Raw genomic sequence first — 16,497 nt, 5'->3', positions numbered from 1 at the left:
CAGTCTAAATTTTCTGGCACCCATCAAAAGAACTAGCAGCAAGAAATTATTTTACATTAATATGCATAGAACTAATTACGCCATGTTTTCACCAATTGATAAGATTTGCTCAGATGCAAACGGGCTTAATATTAACATGTTTAGTGTACCATTCTCGAAGTTCCGGAGAGAACTGGAACATAAATTGTATGGTTAAGTTATTTGTAATTTTTATAATGGATATTATTGTCCGTCAAATATATATTTAAAGTATTTAAAGTATCATATTGCTCATGAGGGACAATTTGTTCGACATATCTCACCGTGCTATTTTGTTTAACATCCAAAAGTATTTGTCCCGCCAAAACGTATATTACACGCGCGGGTACTGCCATATACAGATCGAAGAAGGAGACCCCAACACAATGCGCCGCCGACAATATGTGTGTTGGCGAAATAATTGATCCTCCACAGAAGTGGCTATTCCGAGTTGCTGATCTTAATCCAACCTGAAGTTAAGAAACTGTAGCTGCTCTTAAAGCTAAATGCAAGCAAATAAATTATCCCTAACTATATACTAATTGCAGCATTTCCTTCTAATTTATTATCTAAGAATTAAGATAAGAACACCCTTCATCTATCATAAAACAATGTAACTCAATTCGGATCATACCTGGTATGGAAATTGCCCTTCCTTCGCTCGTTGGCCACCGACTATACGCATGTCGCATAATCCTACAAGCATTGTTAAAGATAACAGTGTCGAAATAAATGTACCTACTACTTACCGGTGCGTATGAATAGATTAACGCAAAAAAAGACAGTAAGAAAATTTATTGACATCATAGCGCACCTCACAGCAATGGATTGGCAGACGATGTTACCTACCTAACCTTAGTACGGTAGGTGCTTATAAATAAAATCTTTATCTTTTTGATAGTATCAGAATATGTAAGCTTAAGGATGTTTATCGACAAAATGACAGCATATCTTGGAACAAACAAACATTTAAAAATAAGACATATAGGCACCAATTAACGAAATCAATTTTTAATGTCTGTCCATTCGTTTGTCCGCCCATCCCTGTACACAACGCTCTTTTTAAAGGCGGTCGATCGTGTTGAAATTTAGTGCAGGTACAGTCAATCGACATAGTTGTCGATATTAGTCAGATAATGATCTAAGGATTTTCCATGAAGTACATTAGTCTAGGAGCTAGCCCATGTCACGTGTGCGGTTGTACGTCCTCTAAGTTTGGTTGCGAGGATTTGTTAAGCATCTATGGGAGTATTAAAAAAATTTGGTCACATATCATGGTCTCCATAGTTAAAATATCCCCCACGTGGCTAGATTTTTTGTTAAGTATATATCCTCACACAATGGTTCAATTTTAATCTTTTAAAGAAAGTTTTGCTGATTTTTTGAAGGCAAACAAGTTTTGTAATTAGAAATTATTTAGTAAATCAAAGTTTTTAAGATAGGTACATTAAGTGTTTTAGTAAACCCTCTTGGCGAAGGCTTGTTGATTTTGTTGTAATTACAATATTGTTATGGTCTATGGCGTTCTTCAATTGATAAGATGGCCTGCGGACCTCCTCAAATTATAATCTTCCTTACGCAATATTGAGAAAATCTTAAATTCGGTGGTTTCTACTGGGGAATATCGATGTAGAAAGCACTATCCGCCAAATCCGGTAGGTAATAATGAAGATAAACGTAAGCAGGAAGTAAGAAGCCTTAAAATGATTATTCAAAGTCAAAAGGAAAATGCGTAATTTTTTGAACATACCGAAAACGGCCTTAGAGCATGTAAAATACATCTGCAAATGCATCATGGAAGCGCCGAAAGCAAAATAATATGGGAAAACTTCACTAAACTTATACAGTATCAATAAAAATCCCAAAAAGACCGACAAAAATTGTCAAGTAACTGTAATGGCGTGTATTCTTCTCTTGTCTTTGTAAAAAGAAGTACGTTGCCTAAAGAAATTAAAGAAAACTCTGCACGACCTCCGTCGGCAAAACCAAGAACTATGTGAAAGAAACGTATACTAAGATAACATTTTATAATTGATCATGTTTTTCATGTTATTCATCGTTTAAAATAGTTCCTCAGGAATGAACGCACTGTAAATTATTTAAAAATTTTTATGATTTTTGATACCATAAATTGCTTTGACAAGTCTAACAAAAGATTCCCGTTTTTTCAACGCAAACTAGTAAAATTATAAAATTAATTAACACAACAATTTTCCTCAATTCAAGTTTTTCTCTTACATTTGATTATGCAATATAATAAGTTTATGTTGCTATATTCAAAAAAGTGTGCTCTTTAAGAATAGATAATAAAATCTAGTACATACAATTTAGAAAATATGCCCCCCTTGACCATGCAGAAGTACGCCACTGACCACAAATGACGTAGATTGATATCAAATTTTTTTGGATAAATTGAAAAAATTGATTGTTCTGAAGATATTTTCAGTGCTCCAGACAACATTTTCACTCTGTATACAAAAACCAAGTTAATGTGTTTGATTCTTTTCTTTTTTTCAGGTTATTGCTACCCCTGTTTCAAATCCATTACTTTTTGTTGGGTAGTTAGGGGGTGGCGCTGGCGTCTCTGTAGCTACATCTTTTTGTTTACGACAGAGTTGGGCTCTTTCCAAGACGCTCTTATGCCAATATTCATCCTGCAGTCAAGTAAGGCCTATAAACATGATATTCTTTAATTAGTATCTAAAGTTGAATTGCGAACGTGTATTTTTACTCTTTTAGCGAAATCTACCAAAATGCCAATTGTGGGCGAACGCGACGGCGGAAGTGGGTCTCGACGAAGAGAATTCAGTAGCCCCCGAGAAGATCTTACTGATGGAGATCGAGCTAGCTAGTTCAAAATGGTATACGAAATGTCATACGTGTACTGCTTCATCAGAACTAATATTCGAGAAAATAAAGCGCGTTATGATAAGAGCGAGTGTTCAAGCAGGGTCGAAACGTTACATAATGTTGCCGGTTCTAAAACCGTTGCGACGGAGTCAAGGGTAATTCTTTGTGAGGAACCTGAAGCACAGTTTTGCCAGATTCAAATTCGTCAACCATCTCTCGAGAATTTCGAGAACATTTCAACTCATCGATAAGTGTAAGTTAGATGAATTTTTTATATTTTATCAAAATAGGCATCGACCGTTTTTGGGGATTTTGTGTGAAAAATTTGCACCTAAAGTCATTTTAACGTTCCTGTAGAAGTTGATTTACGGGAATTTATCCCGTGAACCAATTTGTGTATTTTTTTATGAATGATAAGTGAACCCAAACCAAAGATATTGATAAATTCTCTCTCATTAATTGTGAAATTGATGTTTAAGTTCATTAAATACCATTCTTTTGTGTGGGTTAAATTTTATTTAGTATCCAGAGGCGTGTAAATTTGTACCAGATGTATGATTATTTACAAATAAAAAGTCCTGCTAATTAATGATATTTGGACGTGATCACGAGACAGGATTTAACTTTATTTTGTATTTGTTACATGAAGTACATCAATCTTTTAGATCACAACCAATGTAAAGAAAACTGGAGTTGGAACGATATTATTTTGAACAATACATTTAAACATTCAATTTGTATGAGTACTTATTTGAGAGTGGTCAAACCAGAGCATCAGGTTTAAATTTTTAGATTATAAGTGGAGATAAAGAACCAACCTTCCGCAAGGTAAAAGTCCTCGATAATAATAATGTAACGTGATTTATAAATTCGGGTTCGATTTATATCAATATTTATTAAACAAAACTAAAACACTATAAAAACCGTACAATTTATATCGATTATTTATATCACACACTTCGTAATTTATATTTCCGCGCTCGATGTTTCATACGTACTCGATCTCGTTCGATAGTAGACTGCCGCGATGTTCGGTCCGCAACCATTTATACACGCAAGCAATGTAAGTCCCGAACATTCTCGAATACGCGTAGAAAATTCCAGAGCGCCAAAGGCGACGTCATGTCTGGAACATTTCCGTTACACTGCCCCCTTCTTAATTCTGGACGTCTCGTTCAGAAACTGCGTTAGTATTACTTTTTAATACCTCGTGTCGGAATCTGCAGTCAGAGCCTGCTCGACAAACACCTTTCTTGAAAAAGTAACAGTCCACAGTTTTGCGGAGGGTCGTCCCCTGTGGGTTGAAGCAGCATACTGTAATTCGAACGCTAGTGTTTCTAAAAATCACTTCGATCATGGTTCGCACTATTTTCCAGTCCAACCCATCTAAACCACATCCAATCTTCGGGATCGCCAAGCTATTTATGTCATAGTATGCCATGAGTTTCTTTAAGTTTTTTTAAAGCAGACCAGAGGTTTTCATAGGTGGGTTTGCCTTCTGACGTTTTCTTTGAAACCAAGTAGAACAAAGAGCGTTGACTATCTTCCAAGCGCAGTACTTTACCCACTCGTGGTCTTTGCTTTATCAACTCGTCTATTCTTCCAAATCTTTTCCGGAATACGGAAGCTATACCTCTACCCATGCGAAGGTCTTCGGCGACACAATGGGCGATGGAAACGTTAACCGGAAGCTCAAAAATATTTTGACAAATTTCCTGAGTAACGCCAAATCGAGCTTTCTTCCGCTGGGCGTAATTTGACATAAAATCGTTAAAGTTTGGCTCGATCCCAAAGCTGCGTTCCTCTTCTCGAATACCTCTAACTTCTTCGTTGTTGTTGGATCCGGCATATCGTGCGAGTCGATTAATGTGGACAACTTTCGGTTTCCGGTGGTTCATTCTGATACGATATATCACGTCATTTATTTTCTTGATCACCTCATACGGACCTTCCCATTGTGTTTGTAGCTTGGGAGAAAGACCTCTTCGTCTCTGTGGATTGTGCAGCCATACCAGATCTCCAGCTTCAAAAGTTTCATTGGCCGAGCGGAGGTTGTATTGATTTTTCATGCGATCGCTGGCAATCTGAATATGACTTCTAGCCAAGTCGTGAATGTCATTCATCTTCGCCTTTAGTTGGTCAACATAACTTTCACCTGCGACATATTCTTCATGGGGTTTACGCCCAAACTCGAGATCACATGGAAGGCGTAGTTCACGACCCAACATAAGGCAGGCAGGAGTCTGACCCGTGGTCTCGTTGACGGCTGATCGATATGCCATAAGGAACAGGTGGAGGTACTGGTCCCAATTTTTCTGATGTTCTGCCACGACTTTTGAAAGATATTTACCCATCGTTCGATTCATTCTCTCAACCATTCCATCTGACTGAGGATGCAAAGGTGTTGTTCTGGTTTTATTGGCTCCTACCAATCGACAAACATCTTGGAACAAAGCCGATTCAAAGTTCCTTCCTTGGTCTGAATGGATTTCTATAGGAACACCAAAACGTGTAAAGAACTCCTTTACCAACACTTCTGCAACTGTTGCTGCCTCTTGGTTTGGAATGGCGTAAGCTTCAGTCCACTTTGTGAAATAATCCATAGCGACTAGGATATATTTATTTCCGCCATCTGTCTCGGGAAACGGTCCTGCGATATCGATAGCAACTCGTTCCATCGGACTACCAACGTTATACTGCCTCATGGGTGCCTTCTTCTTGGAAACTGGTCCGTTTCCAATAGCACATAACTCACATTTTTGACACCATCGCCGGACATCTTCTTTACGGTTGACCCAATAGAATCGCTCACGTACCCTTTGCAACGTTTTCGTAATACCAAAGTGTCCTCCGGAAGCGCCGTCATGCAATTTTCGCAATACTTCCGACACTTTGCTTCTAGGTACTACTAATTGCAGCGTCGATTCGGTGCCATCTTCACTTTCAAGGGTCCTATACAACAGGTTGTCTTTCAGAGTCGGGCTATTCCATTGGCCCCAATAACTTTTTACTTCAGGACTTGTGGCACTAATGCCCTGCCAGCCTGGTCTTTGTCCGTGGCGCATCCAATTCAGAACAGTTTTTATACTTGGGTCGTTTTCTTGGGCCGTTTTGATTTCGCTTGGCTTCCATTCCTCACTCTCTACAGTTGTTCGTCGCAGATGGCCAATCTTGTCTTCTATTTTAGAACAATGTGTGCAGTTGTCCTTGCACGGTCTTCTTGACAAAGCGTCTGCATTTTTGTGAACTTTTCCAGACGACGAAATGTTTACAGTGAAGATCGGGGCTTTGTTTCTGCAGGTCGACGATAGCCCCTTCCTGTCGACCTTTCTTAGTTTTCCGACTGCTGCAATGGTTTTTGGCAGTTGCGGCGAACGTGTCCAATCTCGCCGTGGTTCACGTTTCTTTGCCAGTGACTGTATTGCTTTATTGATCTTTTCTTCCATTACTTTACTGACCTTTTCTTCCACTTCTTTACTGACCTTTTCTTCAAAACTTTCAGAGCCACCTTCCTCTTCGATGGTTCTTACCCGGCTCTCACTGCGAGGTTCCACCATACGTACTCGCGCACTTCCATGACTAGCTTTCTTGGCGGCTTCGAATTCTAACGCATGGGCCAAAGCTTTCTCAATTTTGTCGTGCCTAGCCAGTCTCAAAGCCTGCTGGGCATCTCCATCACGAACGGCATCGATAAATGTTTGTACAGCCAGTTGATCAAGAAAGCTCTCCGGTGCCGTAGGGTATGCCAATCGAATCAGTCTAGCGATGTCCGCTTCAAGTTCCTGCAAACTTTCTCCAGGTTTCTGCATTCGGTTCTTGACCTGGGCATAGTAAACTTGCTGAAGGTGTTTATCGCCATATCGCATTTCGAGTCGCGCTACTATTTGTTGGAAGTTCTGTTGATCCTCGGGGATGGTCCGCAACACATCCAGAGCATCTCCTCTCAGAGCAAGAATCAGGGCTGTAGTTTTGTCTTGAAGAGTCCATTTATTTGCCGCAGCCGCTGCTTCAAACTGTCGAACGTACGTGGTCCAAGGAATCTTACCATCAAAAGTAGGTGGCTTTACTCGGGCTTGCTGAACGTCGCCTTCTACTCTTGTATTTGTTTCTGGGTCGACCTTCTTGTAATGAGTAGACTGTGGCACCTCAAGAAGACGGTCCATCAGTAATTCATCTGGGGCACTACTAGTACGCTCTTCCGTAGTCAGTCGCAAGAATTGCTCGCGCAGCTCTTCATACTTGTGCTCAATCTCAACGAATGTTGCTTTAAATGTTTTGGAAACTTCCATAATTCTATCTTCAACTTTTTCTTCAAATGATGTAGAGACTTCTTCGATAATCTTTCTAGAATTTTCCTCCATCTTCTCGAATTTCTCTTGAATATTTCTAGAATTTTCTTCATTAATACCGCGATCGAGATCTTAAACATTAATTTAAAGTGCGTTGCGAATTGGTCAAGTAACAATGGTTTGAGTTTAAACATAAAAAAATGTGAACTTATGTGTTGTGGTTCCAAAACTATGTGTCAAAAAGCCTTATCATTAGTGACAAATCGTGTTTTGATAAGTGGCACCGTAATACCCTTTAACCCTACAGTAAAAAATCTGGGTATCTTCCTTGATCAACATCTAACATTTGAATCTCATATCACCAAAAAGTGTAGCCAAGGATATGCCAAATTTTCCTACATGTATAAATTTAAAGACCTTCTACCTGCAAAAACAAAATGGAACTTGATGAATACCTTAGTTTTAAGTAATCTAGATTATTGTTCTAGTGTGTATTTTCCATTATTGACAGCTAAATTGAAACATAAATTGCAAGTTCTGCAAAATTGTTGCTTACGTTTTGCTTATAAAATTAGTAAACAGGACCATATAACACCCCATTATGTTAGCTTAGGACATCTTAAACTAGAACATCGCTTCTATCTCATGTATACTTGCACTATTTATACTATAATCAATTCCCTTAGACCAACTTATCTATTCGAATTACTGCAAACTAGACAAGAATTACACACACGCGATCTAAGACATGTTCAACGCTACAATATACCAGCTCATGTAAGCCAAAAAGTTGAAAGTTCATTTGAATACATAGCATCAAAAATACTGAATACTAATATGATTGATTTTACAACGTCCAATAACATTAATTCATTTAGGAGAACTATGAAGAAGAAGCTGTTATGTTTGCAGTTACAACAAATGTCTGTATAAGAAATATTTATTTATTTTTAAGAACATTGTATAATTATAAATAGCACTCTAATTAATTTACACTTTTTCGACCTCTTAGGGCGAGATTGCAAACCGGCTTGCCGATATCTTGTCCCTTTTAAATAGAATATTGTATTTTAGTGATTATTTTAGTTTGGAAGCTCTCTTTTTTGTTTTTTTGTTTTATATTCTATTTAATAAATCTCTATTATTATTATTATTATTAATCTTTCTAGAATTTTCTTCCATCTTCTCGAACTTCTCTTGGTTGCTTTTCATTTCTTGTTGCAACACCTGTTGGCCATTTTGGATTTGCTGGAGCAAATTGAGCATCGTTTCTTCCATTTTAGCGGCAGCACATCTTGTTACAGGCATACACAAGCACAAGCACTTAATTTAATCTTACTTTTAATTAATTTAATTAATCCCACTTCTGACACCAATGTAACGTGATTTATAAATTCGGGTTCGATTTATATCAATATTTATTAAACAAAACTAAAACACTATAAAAACCGTACAATTTATATCGATTATTTATATCACACACTTCGTAATTTATATTTCCGCGCTCGATGTTTCATACGTACTCGATCTCGTTCGATAGTAGACTGCCGCGATGTTCGGTCCGCAACCATTTATACAAGCAATGTAAGTCCCGAACATTCTCGAATACGCGTAGAAAATTCCAGAGCGCCAAAGGCGACATCATGTCTGGAACATTTCCGTTACAATAATAAACTGATACTTATACAACTTCTTCTGTGCATGTGACCTTCCACACTAACTGCGTATGAATTGGCAATGAACCAGAAGGGTGCCGATCCTGCTAGGCTGCTACCTATTATAAAATACTCATGTTAATATGACAAAGCCATAAAGATTGTCCTTGTTTCAGTTAAACTTACCTGATGGATATAAATATGTCAGATAGGTATATGTAACGCCATTGAATAAAAATGTATTCAATGGTAACGGTATATAGAAAACCGGCCCTAAGTCGGAAAATTTATCTCACGAATACTGTTGGAAAAAATGTTCTGTGCCCCCTTACATTTCAAATTTTTTACCTATTTAATTGTTACATCCTGTATAACATATATACCAGTAACCAAATTTTCGCCCACTGAAAATATGTGGTTTAAGATAAGACTAAAGTGCCTAGCACCTTTTTATATTTAAATAATTTATACACTTTTAATCCAAAACAATAGTTCAAACTTGATCATTATACCCCGATCGAAAATCTGCACATATCGCTCTCGCTTATCAGCAGAGATTTTTACTTCACCTGTTTTTCTATGATAGACCTACTGAAACTTCTCCATCGAAGCCAACTTGCCGCTGTCGATAGATAAGGTGAGATGTATTTTGTTTAATATATCTTATCACTTAATTGATTTATTTGTATCAAATTACATCACATTAATAACAGCACGTGTACGGGAAGCGTATTGGCATTCTATACTATTATTCAGAGCAGCTCTGGTCTGATTCGCAGTATACTATGGCTTCACGTTATGCGCAATTTGATAATACATTATATACTGCGATTCAGAGCACCGATACGGTTGAGACTTAGAGTTTTGAAACGCTGTATGTAATGGGTTTCTACAAAGCGCGTGTACCTTAGCCAAATTATACTGCGATTCAGAAAGAATGTCAAATCGTGCGGGAGAAAAGTTTGGTATCTCTAAACTCTTGTGGTTTGTGTGTAATCAAGGTTCTCAAACTGCACTAAAATGAACTATCAAGAGGTTTTAGTTGAAATGTGCAACGAGAATACGTTTTCAATGATCGAATATTTGGAACTAGTAGAACATGAATTTAAAGCGAAACTTCGACTTAAAAACGGGGTGAAGATATTAACAGGGTTTGGTGTGACAAGTGCTTAGCTTGTTTTAGTAATAAATCAAACACTAAACCATATCGGTGCTCTGAATCGCAGTATATAATGTATTATCAAATTGCGCACAACGTGAAGCCATAGTATACTGCGAATCAGACCAGAGCTGCTCTGAATAATAGTACAGAATGCCAATACGCGTACGGGAAACTAATCAGTCTGCTGTATTTCGCCCAATTCTAAGCGAGGTTCATCAAAAATGAGACACAGATGAAATATCTTAAACAGCTTTATCTTTAGATTTTGATCAGTTACCTATTTTAATAGTCAATAATATCTAATGACCAATAGTGAAACTGTTGTCAATGTGTAAGATAATTTGTTGCAATTGATTGATAAAACATGATAGGTATTACGAACTGGTTGGGGTACAAGCCGGTAACAAAACAGGGTAGGTACATCTTTGGTGCAATAAAACCCTTGTTTAAAGAAAGATGGATAATTAAATGACCTTGTAGGGCAAATGCAATGTTAACAACAAAATATGTGCAAATCAGTGAAGCGCAACTGAATATCGTACATAGATTCTAAACCTAAGAGTTTTTGTTAGCAGAATCTCGCCTCCGATCAAATTTTGGGCCTTCGTTCGGGAGGTTCGAGATAGTTGAGAGTCGAGAACAGTCCCAGCATTAAGTGTCGTACCTCAATTGATTTTAGCTTTTTACCACCCCTGTGACCGTTCCTTCAAGGCGAAATTGTTAGTTTACAACATTTAAATTAATGACCAAATATATAAATTTACTTTAACGACAAGACCATGTAATCAAAACATAAACATAAATTAAGCATTAAGCAAACATTACACCAACAATGAAAGCGAATTCAAACAATAAAATTTAACGGAACTTTACGTACACGTGGTCAAGTATTGAGGTTAGATTTATCAAATCAAAAAATAAAAAATTATAAAAAATATAAAAACTTAATAAACTAAACTGCACGATTCTTTTGTGACGATAGTTGAAGATATGTCGTTATAGCAGGCCTTGGTGCTTTAGACTGCACGGACAGTTTTCCCATTCTAATAAATTGCGCGGTTGTCAGCAATCAAAAATGTGTGCATCGTTGTAAGTTGTACCGTACGGTATACTTACGTGAAGATTATTGGCCAACTACCTCGATTTACATTAAGCTGGTGTTTTTGTGGACGCCATTTGCTTCTTTTAGACTCGCACCTGAAAATTCTTAACATATTAACGGTTGCAGTCCGATTTATTTTTATTGTACAGTATGTTTATAAAAATACAATTAATTGTCTTTTAGCACCTGACTGTGATCATTATAGAGTGAGTTTATTTATAAATATTGATGGATATTTTCTATCAATATGAAGTATGTTTTTGCGAATGAATGTGGTTTAACTATTTTCTTTACGGAATTGTTTCGCCTCACACCCCCATTTACTCATACGTTATTCTGTTGCAGCAAAGAGGCACCAGAATAAGAACGCATTCAGAAGCCAGAAGAGGATCACTAACTGACAGCTAGCCGGCGCACAATTGCACACCAAGAACCACGCCCCATTTCATTAAGATATAGGAAGATTAACCAGAGGATGGAGGAGATCAAATAAATTGTAACATCCGTTTATCCGGGTCTTTACAACATAGGGAATCCGGTGTTCCAAATATCACCATCCTTGTAAGTAATTAGAGTACCTATGCATTAGGTCTTGGGTCTCGGTCACTAAGATTATCTCCAGAATTACAGAGACGTGGAACCACAATAGAAACATTTCATCTTTTAATTATTCTATTTCTCATAAATTCATATGCTCAGTCATATTTACAGAAAACTACTTAATTGAGTATTCACGAGATAAATTAACTGCTGACAATTTTGTAGCTGAACACACACAACAACGATAGCAGTAATATATCCATGTCTGGAGATATGACTGTTAATGAGGCCGAGTTACCCGTAGTACTATTTCTGTGTTTGGGTGGTATAGTGCAGTTGTGTTCACAATTACAGATGGTGTGGTGGCAATTGGTATTGCAATGGAAGTCGAGGTAGTTGTATCGACTTTTCGAATTGTCGAATCGATCCAGTCGCTGTAGTAAGCCACATTAGTGAAAACCGCAGGATATACTGTGCTCGCACAACCCACACCGAATGAGACAATTCCCGTTAGGACTCCATTGCAATTTAGTGGTCCTCCAGAATCTCCCTGTAAATTTTTTTGAATTTATTTCGTATGCAATGTTACTTACTTACTTGACAACTCCCTTCACGTTTACCGGACATTGCGCACACCATGCCGTTTGTGATTTGAGCACCAATGAACGTATAATAGATTTTGCATTTAGACAAAGGGTAAATATCCACGTTTGCCCAATACAGGGTCTTGGTGAGCTTGTTTGATTCCTAGAACATTAAGTTCGTATGTATGCGGCTAAAAGTTGGTTTTCTGTTCTTTACAAAAGATTTAACTCCCCATCCGGAAACGATGCAAGATCCCGAATCTGTAACCTCTTTCGCGAACGGTATTGAATCGATAGCGCTTCCAGGCTTCAGAGGCAACTCCGTTTGAAGCTAAAATTTGAATTCGCACTTCCCACAAGCCTGTTCGAGCACTTACCTTAATTAAGGTGATATCGTTCAAAATGCCGACAGGATCATATTGCTCATGGGAGACAATTTGTTCGACATATCTTACCGTACTGGTTTCTCTAACATTCAAAAGTATTTGTCCCGCCAAAACGTATATTACACGCGCGGGCACTGGCATATACAGATCGAAGAAGGAGACCCCGACACAATGTGCAGCCGACAATACATGAGTTGGTGAAATAATTGATCCTCCACAGAAGTGGCTATGCCGAGTTGCTGATCTCAATCCAACCTGAAGTTAAAAAAAAACTGTAGCTGCTCTTAGAAGCTTATGCACAGGCAAATAAATTATCCCTAGCTATACTATTTACCACCTATCTATTATAAAAGATAATAACTCCATTCGCATCATACCTGGTATGGAATTTGCCCTTCCTTTGCCCGTTGGCCACCCACTATACGCATTTCGCATAATCCTACAACATTGTTAAAGGATACCAGTCCTTAAATAAATGTATAGATACTACTTACCCGTGCATATGAATAGATTGGTGCAAAATAAGACACTAATAAAATTGATTGTCAGCATTCCTCACCTCATAAATGGACTGGCAAACGATATTACCTAATCCTTAGCATGGTAGGTGCTTATAAACAATATCTTTATCTTTCTGATTAGTATCATGGCATGTAATCTTACGGATATTTATGGAAACAAGTTAAAAAGTAATCGTAAACGATTTACAAAAAAAGCATTTCCACTTGCATTCATTTACCATTTACCAAAAAAGTTTGCAATTCGGTTTTTAAATGGTCGAGATGCGAAAAGGGCACTGTGAATTTTGAATTGATGCCCATATTGAATTTCATGCAATTCAGTTCATAACTAACGGAGATGTCAAAGCGATCGGACATTTCTAAACAAAGTTACCGTTCACACGGACAGACAGACAAAGGAACAGACGGACGAACGGTATTTTGGTTTTTTTACAATAACTTTTTTAGTAATAAACGCAGAAAAAATGCCTTCCTTGGTGCAGGCCTGGACACAATAACGAACCAAATAGCGTCTTTAGTTCATTCATCTACTTTTAGTTACTGCTGGGGTTTATCTTTAAAAAATGACAGCATACCCACATAGCATTCGATATTTACCTATATTTATTTTGAATCCAAAATATACATCTATCTTATTTGTAATTAATAATTAACAATAAATTTATAACAGTGTTGAAATGAATTGATTTATATTAGATAAATATTATTTATCACTCACGAATACACAATTTATCACAGTGCGAACTATTTATTACTTCGGTCACGTAATTGGAACTGCAGCGAAACGCATTTCGTTTGCTTATATAGCAAACGCCCCGCCCCCTCTTTCCCGAAAGCTCTCGAGCGCTTCCGAAGGTATCCTGACTATTCTAGAAGGTTCCAGAACAAGCATGTGATCCTTTTTGGAAAGATTACGTCACATCCGCCTTCGTTTGTTATCGCCGATTACTAATCTTTTGCCTTGATATTGATGGAAATTTTTGGAATGTTCGTTACAACACGATGACAATTAAAAAAACAGTTGCCAAATTCTTGACAGAACAGCTTCCTAGCTCAATTCAATTCCACCGAGTGACAGATTCTCGTGGGAAGCTTAAGCGAGAATATTCAAATAGGCAGAGTTTGGTGTTCCATCTACTACAGAATATGGTCAAATATTCCGGCGTGACTTGAAGTTGGCGTTAGACCGCCAAAGATAGTAGCAGGCTAAGATGATTACAGCACTTTTACGCATCATTGAATTGAATAAGTTCCCTTTTTGCAGCTGCACCCGATGACTCCATCGTGATGAGATGAGACTGACATTCTTCAAAGGCATTGACTTTTCCACCAATTTCAACTTTTGCGCACTACTACAAACACTTGCACACCCCTTGACACACTATTACTCCAACGCTTTATTGCGACACCAAAACGCTTACCGCACTTAATCATTAAGTTAACCGTGATCCCAATTAATCCCACTTCTGAAATTTATGTTAGCTATTTCTCACATTAAAACTTAAAATAATTTGAAAACGCAACAGAAACATTCTATCTCTTTTTAATTATTTTATTTAACATAAAATTCATATGCTGTCATATTTACAGATATATATTTACTTGCGATTCGCGAGATCAATTAACTGCTGACATAATTTTGTAGCTGAACACACACAACGATAGCAGTAATAAATTAATGTGTGGAGATATGACCGTTAACGAGGCTGAGTTACCGCTACCCGTGGTACTATTCCTGTGTTTGGGTGGTGCAGCAGTGGTGTTCACAATAACAGATGGGGTTGTGACAATGGGTGCAACAACGGAAGTCGACGTAGTTGTATCGACTTTCCGAATGGTCCTATCAATCCAATCGCTGTAGTAAGCCACATTAGTGAAAACCCCAGGATAAGTCTTGTGCGCACAACCCACGCCGAATGAGACAATTCCCGTTAGGACTCCGTTGCAAGTTAGTGGCCCTCCAGAATCTCCCTGTAATGAGTTTTTGAAAACTATTTTGTAAGCAACATGTTACTTACTTGACAAGCGCCATCAATTAGTTTGTCTGACATTGCGCACACCATGCCGTTTGTGATCTGAACGCCACCTAATTCATACTGCTGCACGCATCCAGAAAAAGGAAAAATCTCCAGGTTTGCCCAATAGAGAGTCTTGGTGGGTTTTTTTGATCCCTAGAACATTAAGTTAGTGCGTATTCGGTTAAAAGTTAGTTTTCTCTTCTTTACAAAAGATGTAACTCCCCATCCGGAAACAATGCAAGATCCCGATTCTATCACCTCTTTCGCGAGCGATATTGAATCGATAGCGCTTCCAGGTTTCAGAGGCAGCTCCAATTGCAACTAAAATTTGTATTAGCACTTCCCACAAGCTGTTTCAAGTACTGACCTTAATTAAGGCGATATCGTTCAGAATGTCGACAGGATCATATTGCTCATGAGCGACAATTTGTTCGACATATCTCATCGTGCTGTTTTGTTTAACATCCAAAAGTATTTGTCCCGCCAAAACGTATATTACACGCGCGGGTACTGGCATATACAGATCGAAGAAGGAGACCCCGACACAATGCGCCGCCGACAATACGTGAGTTGGCGAAATAATTGATCCTCCACAGAAGTGACTATTCCGAGTTGCTGATCTTAATCCAACCTGAAGTTAAGAAACTGTAACTTCTCTTAAACCTTTATGCAGATAAATAAATTATCCCTAACTATACTAATAATTGCAGAATTTTCTTCTAATTCATTGTCTAAGATAAGAACACCCTCTATCTAAGTATTATAAAAGATGACACTATTCGCGCCATCATACCTGGTATGGAATTTGTCCTTCCTTTGCTGGTTGGCCGCCGACTATACGCGTTTCGCATGATCCTACAAGCAATTGTTAAACTAGCCTACTAATTTCGAAAAAAAGCGCGACTTACCAGTGCGTATGAACAGATTCAAGCAAAAAAGTACACAAAGAAGATATGCTGATGTCGGCATTGCGCACCTCATAGATGTCCTGACGATACACCTAACTGTTTAGCACGTTAGGTGCCTATATAAACAAAATCTTTATCTTTCTGAGTAGTATCAGAGTCTGTAATCTTAAGTATGTTTGTGGGAAATAGGTATGATTTCTCGTATCTTTAGAGTAAGCAAAAAACTAAAAATTGGACATATCGGCAACAATTATCTACCTAAATCTATCATCATTGCCTATTGAATCCAAAATCAGCGGTCTTTGGCAGGGAAAGGCTAAAAGTAGCCTAAGATGTGTGTACGACGCGACGTATGCACTTATAGGTATAAGGTACGTATACATTTCTCACTAAAGAAAACTGCCTACCTATATCTAAAGTCCTAGAGCCTTCACCTGGCTACAATGGCTATCAGTTATTCGCTA

The 16,497-nt window shown here is 37.9% G+C and overlaps 2 protein-coding genes across 2 annotated transcripts; both read right to left on the bottom strand.

Moving 5' to 3' along the window:
* Positions 1 to 11,760: 11,760 nt before the first annotated feature.
* LOC116168184 (trypsin-3-like) lies at positions 11,761 to 13,296 on the bottom strand. Its single transcript, XM_031483866.1, has 6 exons — positions 13,081 to 13,296; positions 12,964 to 13,025; positions 12,578 to 12,841; positions 12,418 to 12,531; positions 12,214 to 12,363; positions 11,761 to 12,166 (listed from the first exon to the last, which is right to left on the bottom strand). Exons 1-6 carry the CDS (start codon positions 13,136 to 13,138, stop codon positions 11,897 to 11,899), a joined length of 918 nt encoding a protein of 305 aa, XP_031339726.1. The 5' UTR covers positions 13,139 to 13,296; the 3' UTR covers positions 11,761 to 11,896.
* Positions 13,297 to 14,659: 1,363 nt separating this feature from the next.
* LOC116168183 (trypsin II-P29-like) lies at positions 14,660 to 16,390 on the bottom strand. The gene is made up of 6 exons (XM_031483865.1): positions 16,034 to 16,390; positions 15,919 to 15,980; positions 15,493 to 15,756; positions 15,333 to 15,446; positions 15,126 to 15,278; positions 14,660 to 15,078 (listed from the first exon to the last, which is right to left on the bottom strand). Exons 1-6 carry the CDS (start codon positions 16,104 to 16,106, stop codon positions 14,725 to 14,727), a joined length of 1,020 nt encoding a protein of 339 aa, XP_031339725.1. The 5' UTR covers positions 16,107 to 16,390; the 3' UTR covers positions 14,660 to 14,724.
* Between the last annotated feature and the right edge of the window lie 107 nt (positions 16,391 to 16,497).

The sequence above is a fragment of the Photinus pyralis genome, unplaced genomic scaffold (assembly GCF_008802855.1).
Source record: "Photinus pyralis isolate 1611_PpyrPB1 unplaced genomic scaffold, Ppyr1.3 Ppyr1.4_LG4, whole genome shotgun sequence".
In the NCBI taxonomy this organism is placed as follows: domain Eukaryota; kingdom Metazoa; phylum Arthropoda; class Insecta; order Coleoptera; family Lampyridae; genus Photinus; species Photinus pyralis.
The sequence above is the reverse complement of the archived record's forward strand: the minus strand, read 5'-3'. Positions and strand labels throughout refer to the sequence as shown.

Excerpts from the sequence above, each read along its gene's own strand:
- LOC116168184 (XM_031483866.1), bottom strand. The coding sequence starts at position 13,138 with ATGCTGACAATCAATTTTATTAGTGTCTTATTTTGCACCAATCTATTC. Across the intron at positions 13,026-13,080 it reads CAATCTATTCATATGCACGG|GATTATGCGAAATGCGTATA; the intron begins GTAAGTAGTATC and ends ACAATGTTGTAG. Across the intron at positions 12,167-12,213 it reads AACGTGAAGGGAGTTGTCAA|GGAGATTCTGGAGGACCACT; the intron begins GTAAGTAAGTAA and ends AAAAATTTACAG.
- LOC116168183 (XM_031483865.1), bottom strand. The coding sequence starts at position 16,106 with ATGAGGTGCGCAATGCCGACATCAGCATATCTTCTTTGTGTACTTTTT. Across the intron at positions 15,279-15,332 it reads GATGGGGAGTTACATCTTTT|GGATCAAAAAAACCCACCAA; the intron begins GTAAAGAAGAGA and ends TTAATGTTCTAG. Across the intron at positions 15,079-15,125 it reads TAATTGATGGCGCTTGTCAA|GGAGATTCTGGAGGGCCACT; the intron begins GTAAGTAACATG and ends AACTCATTACAG.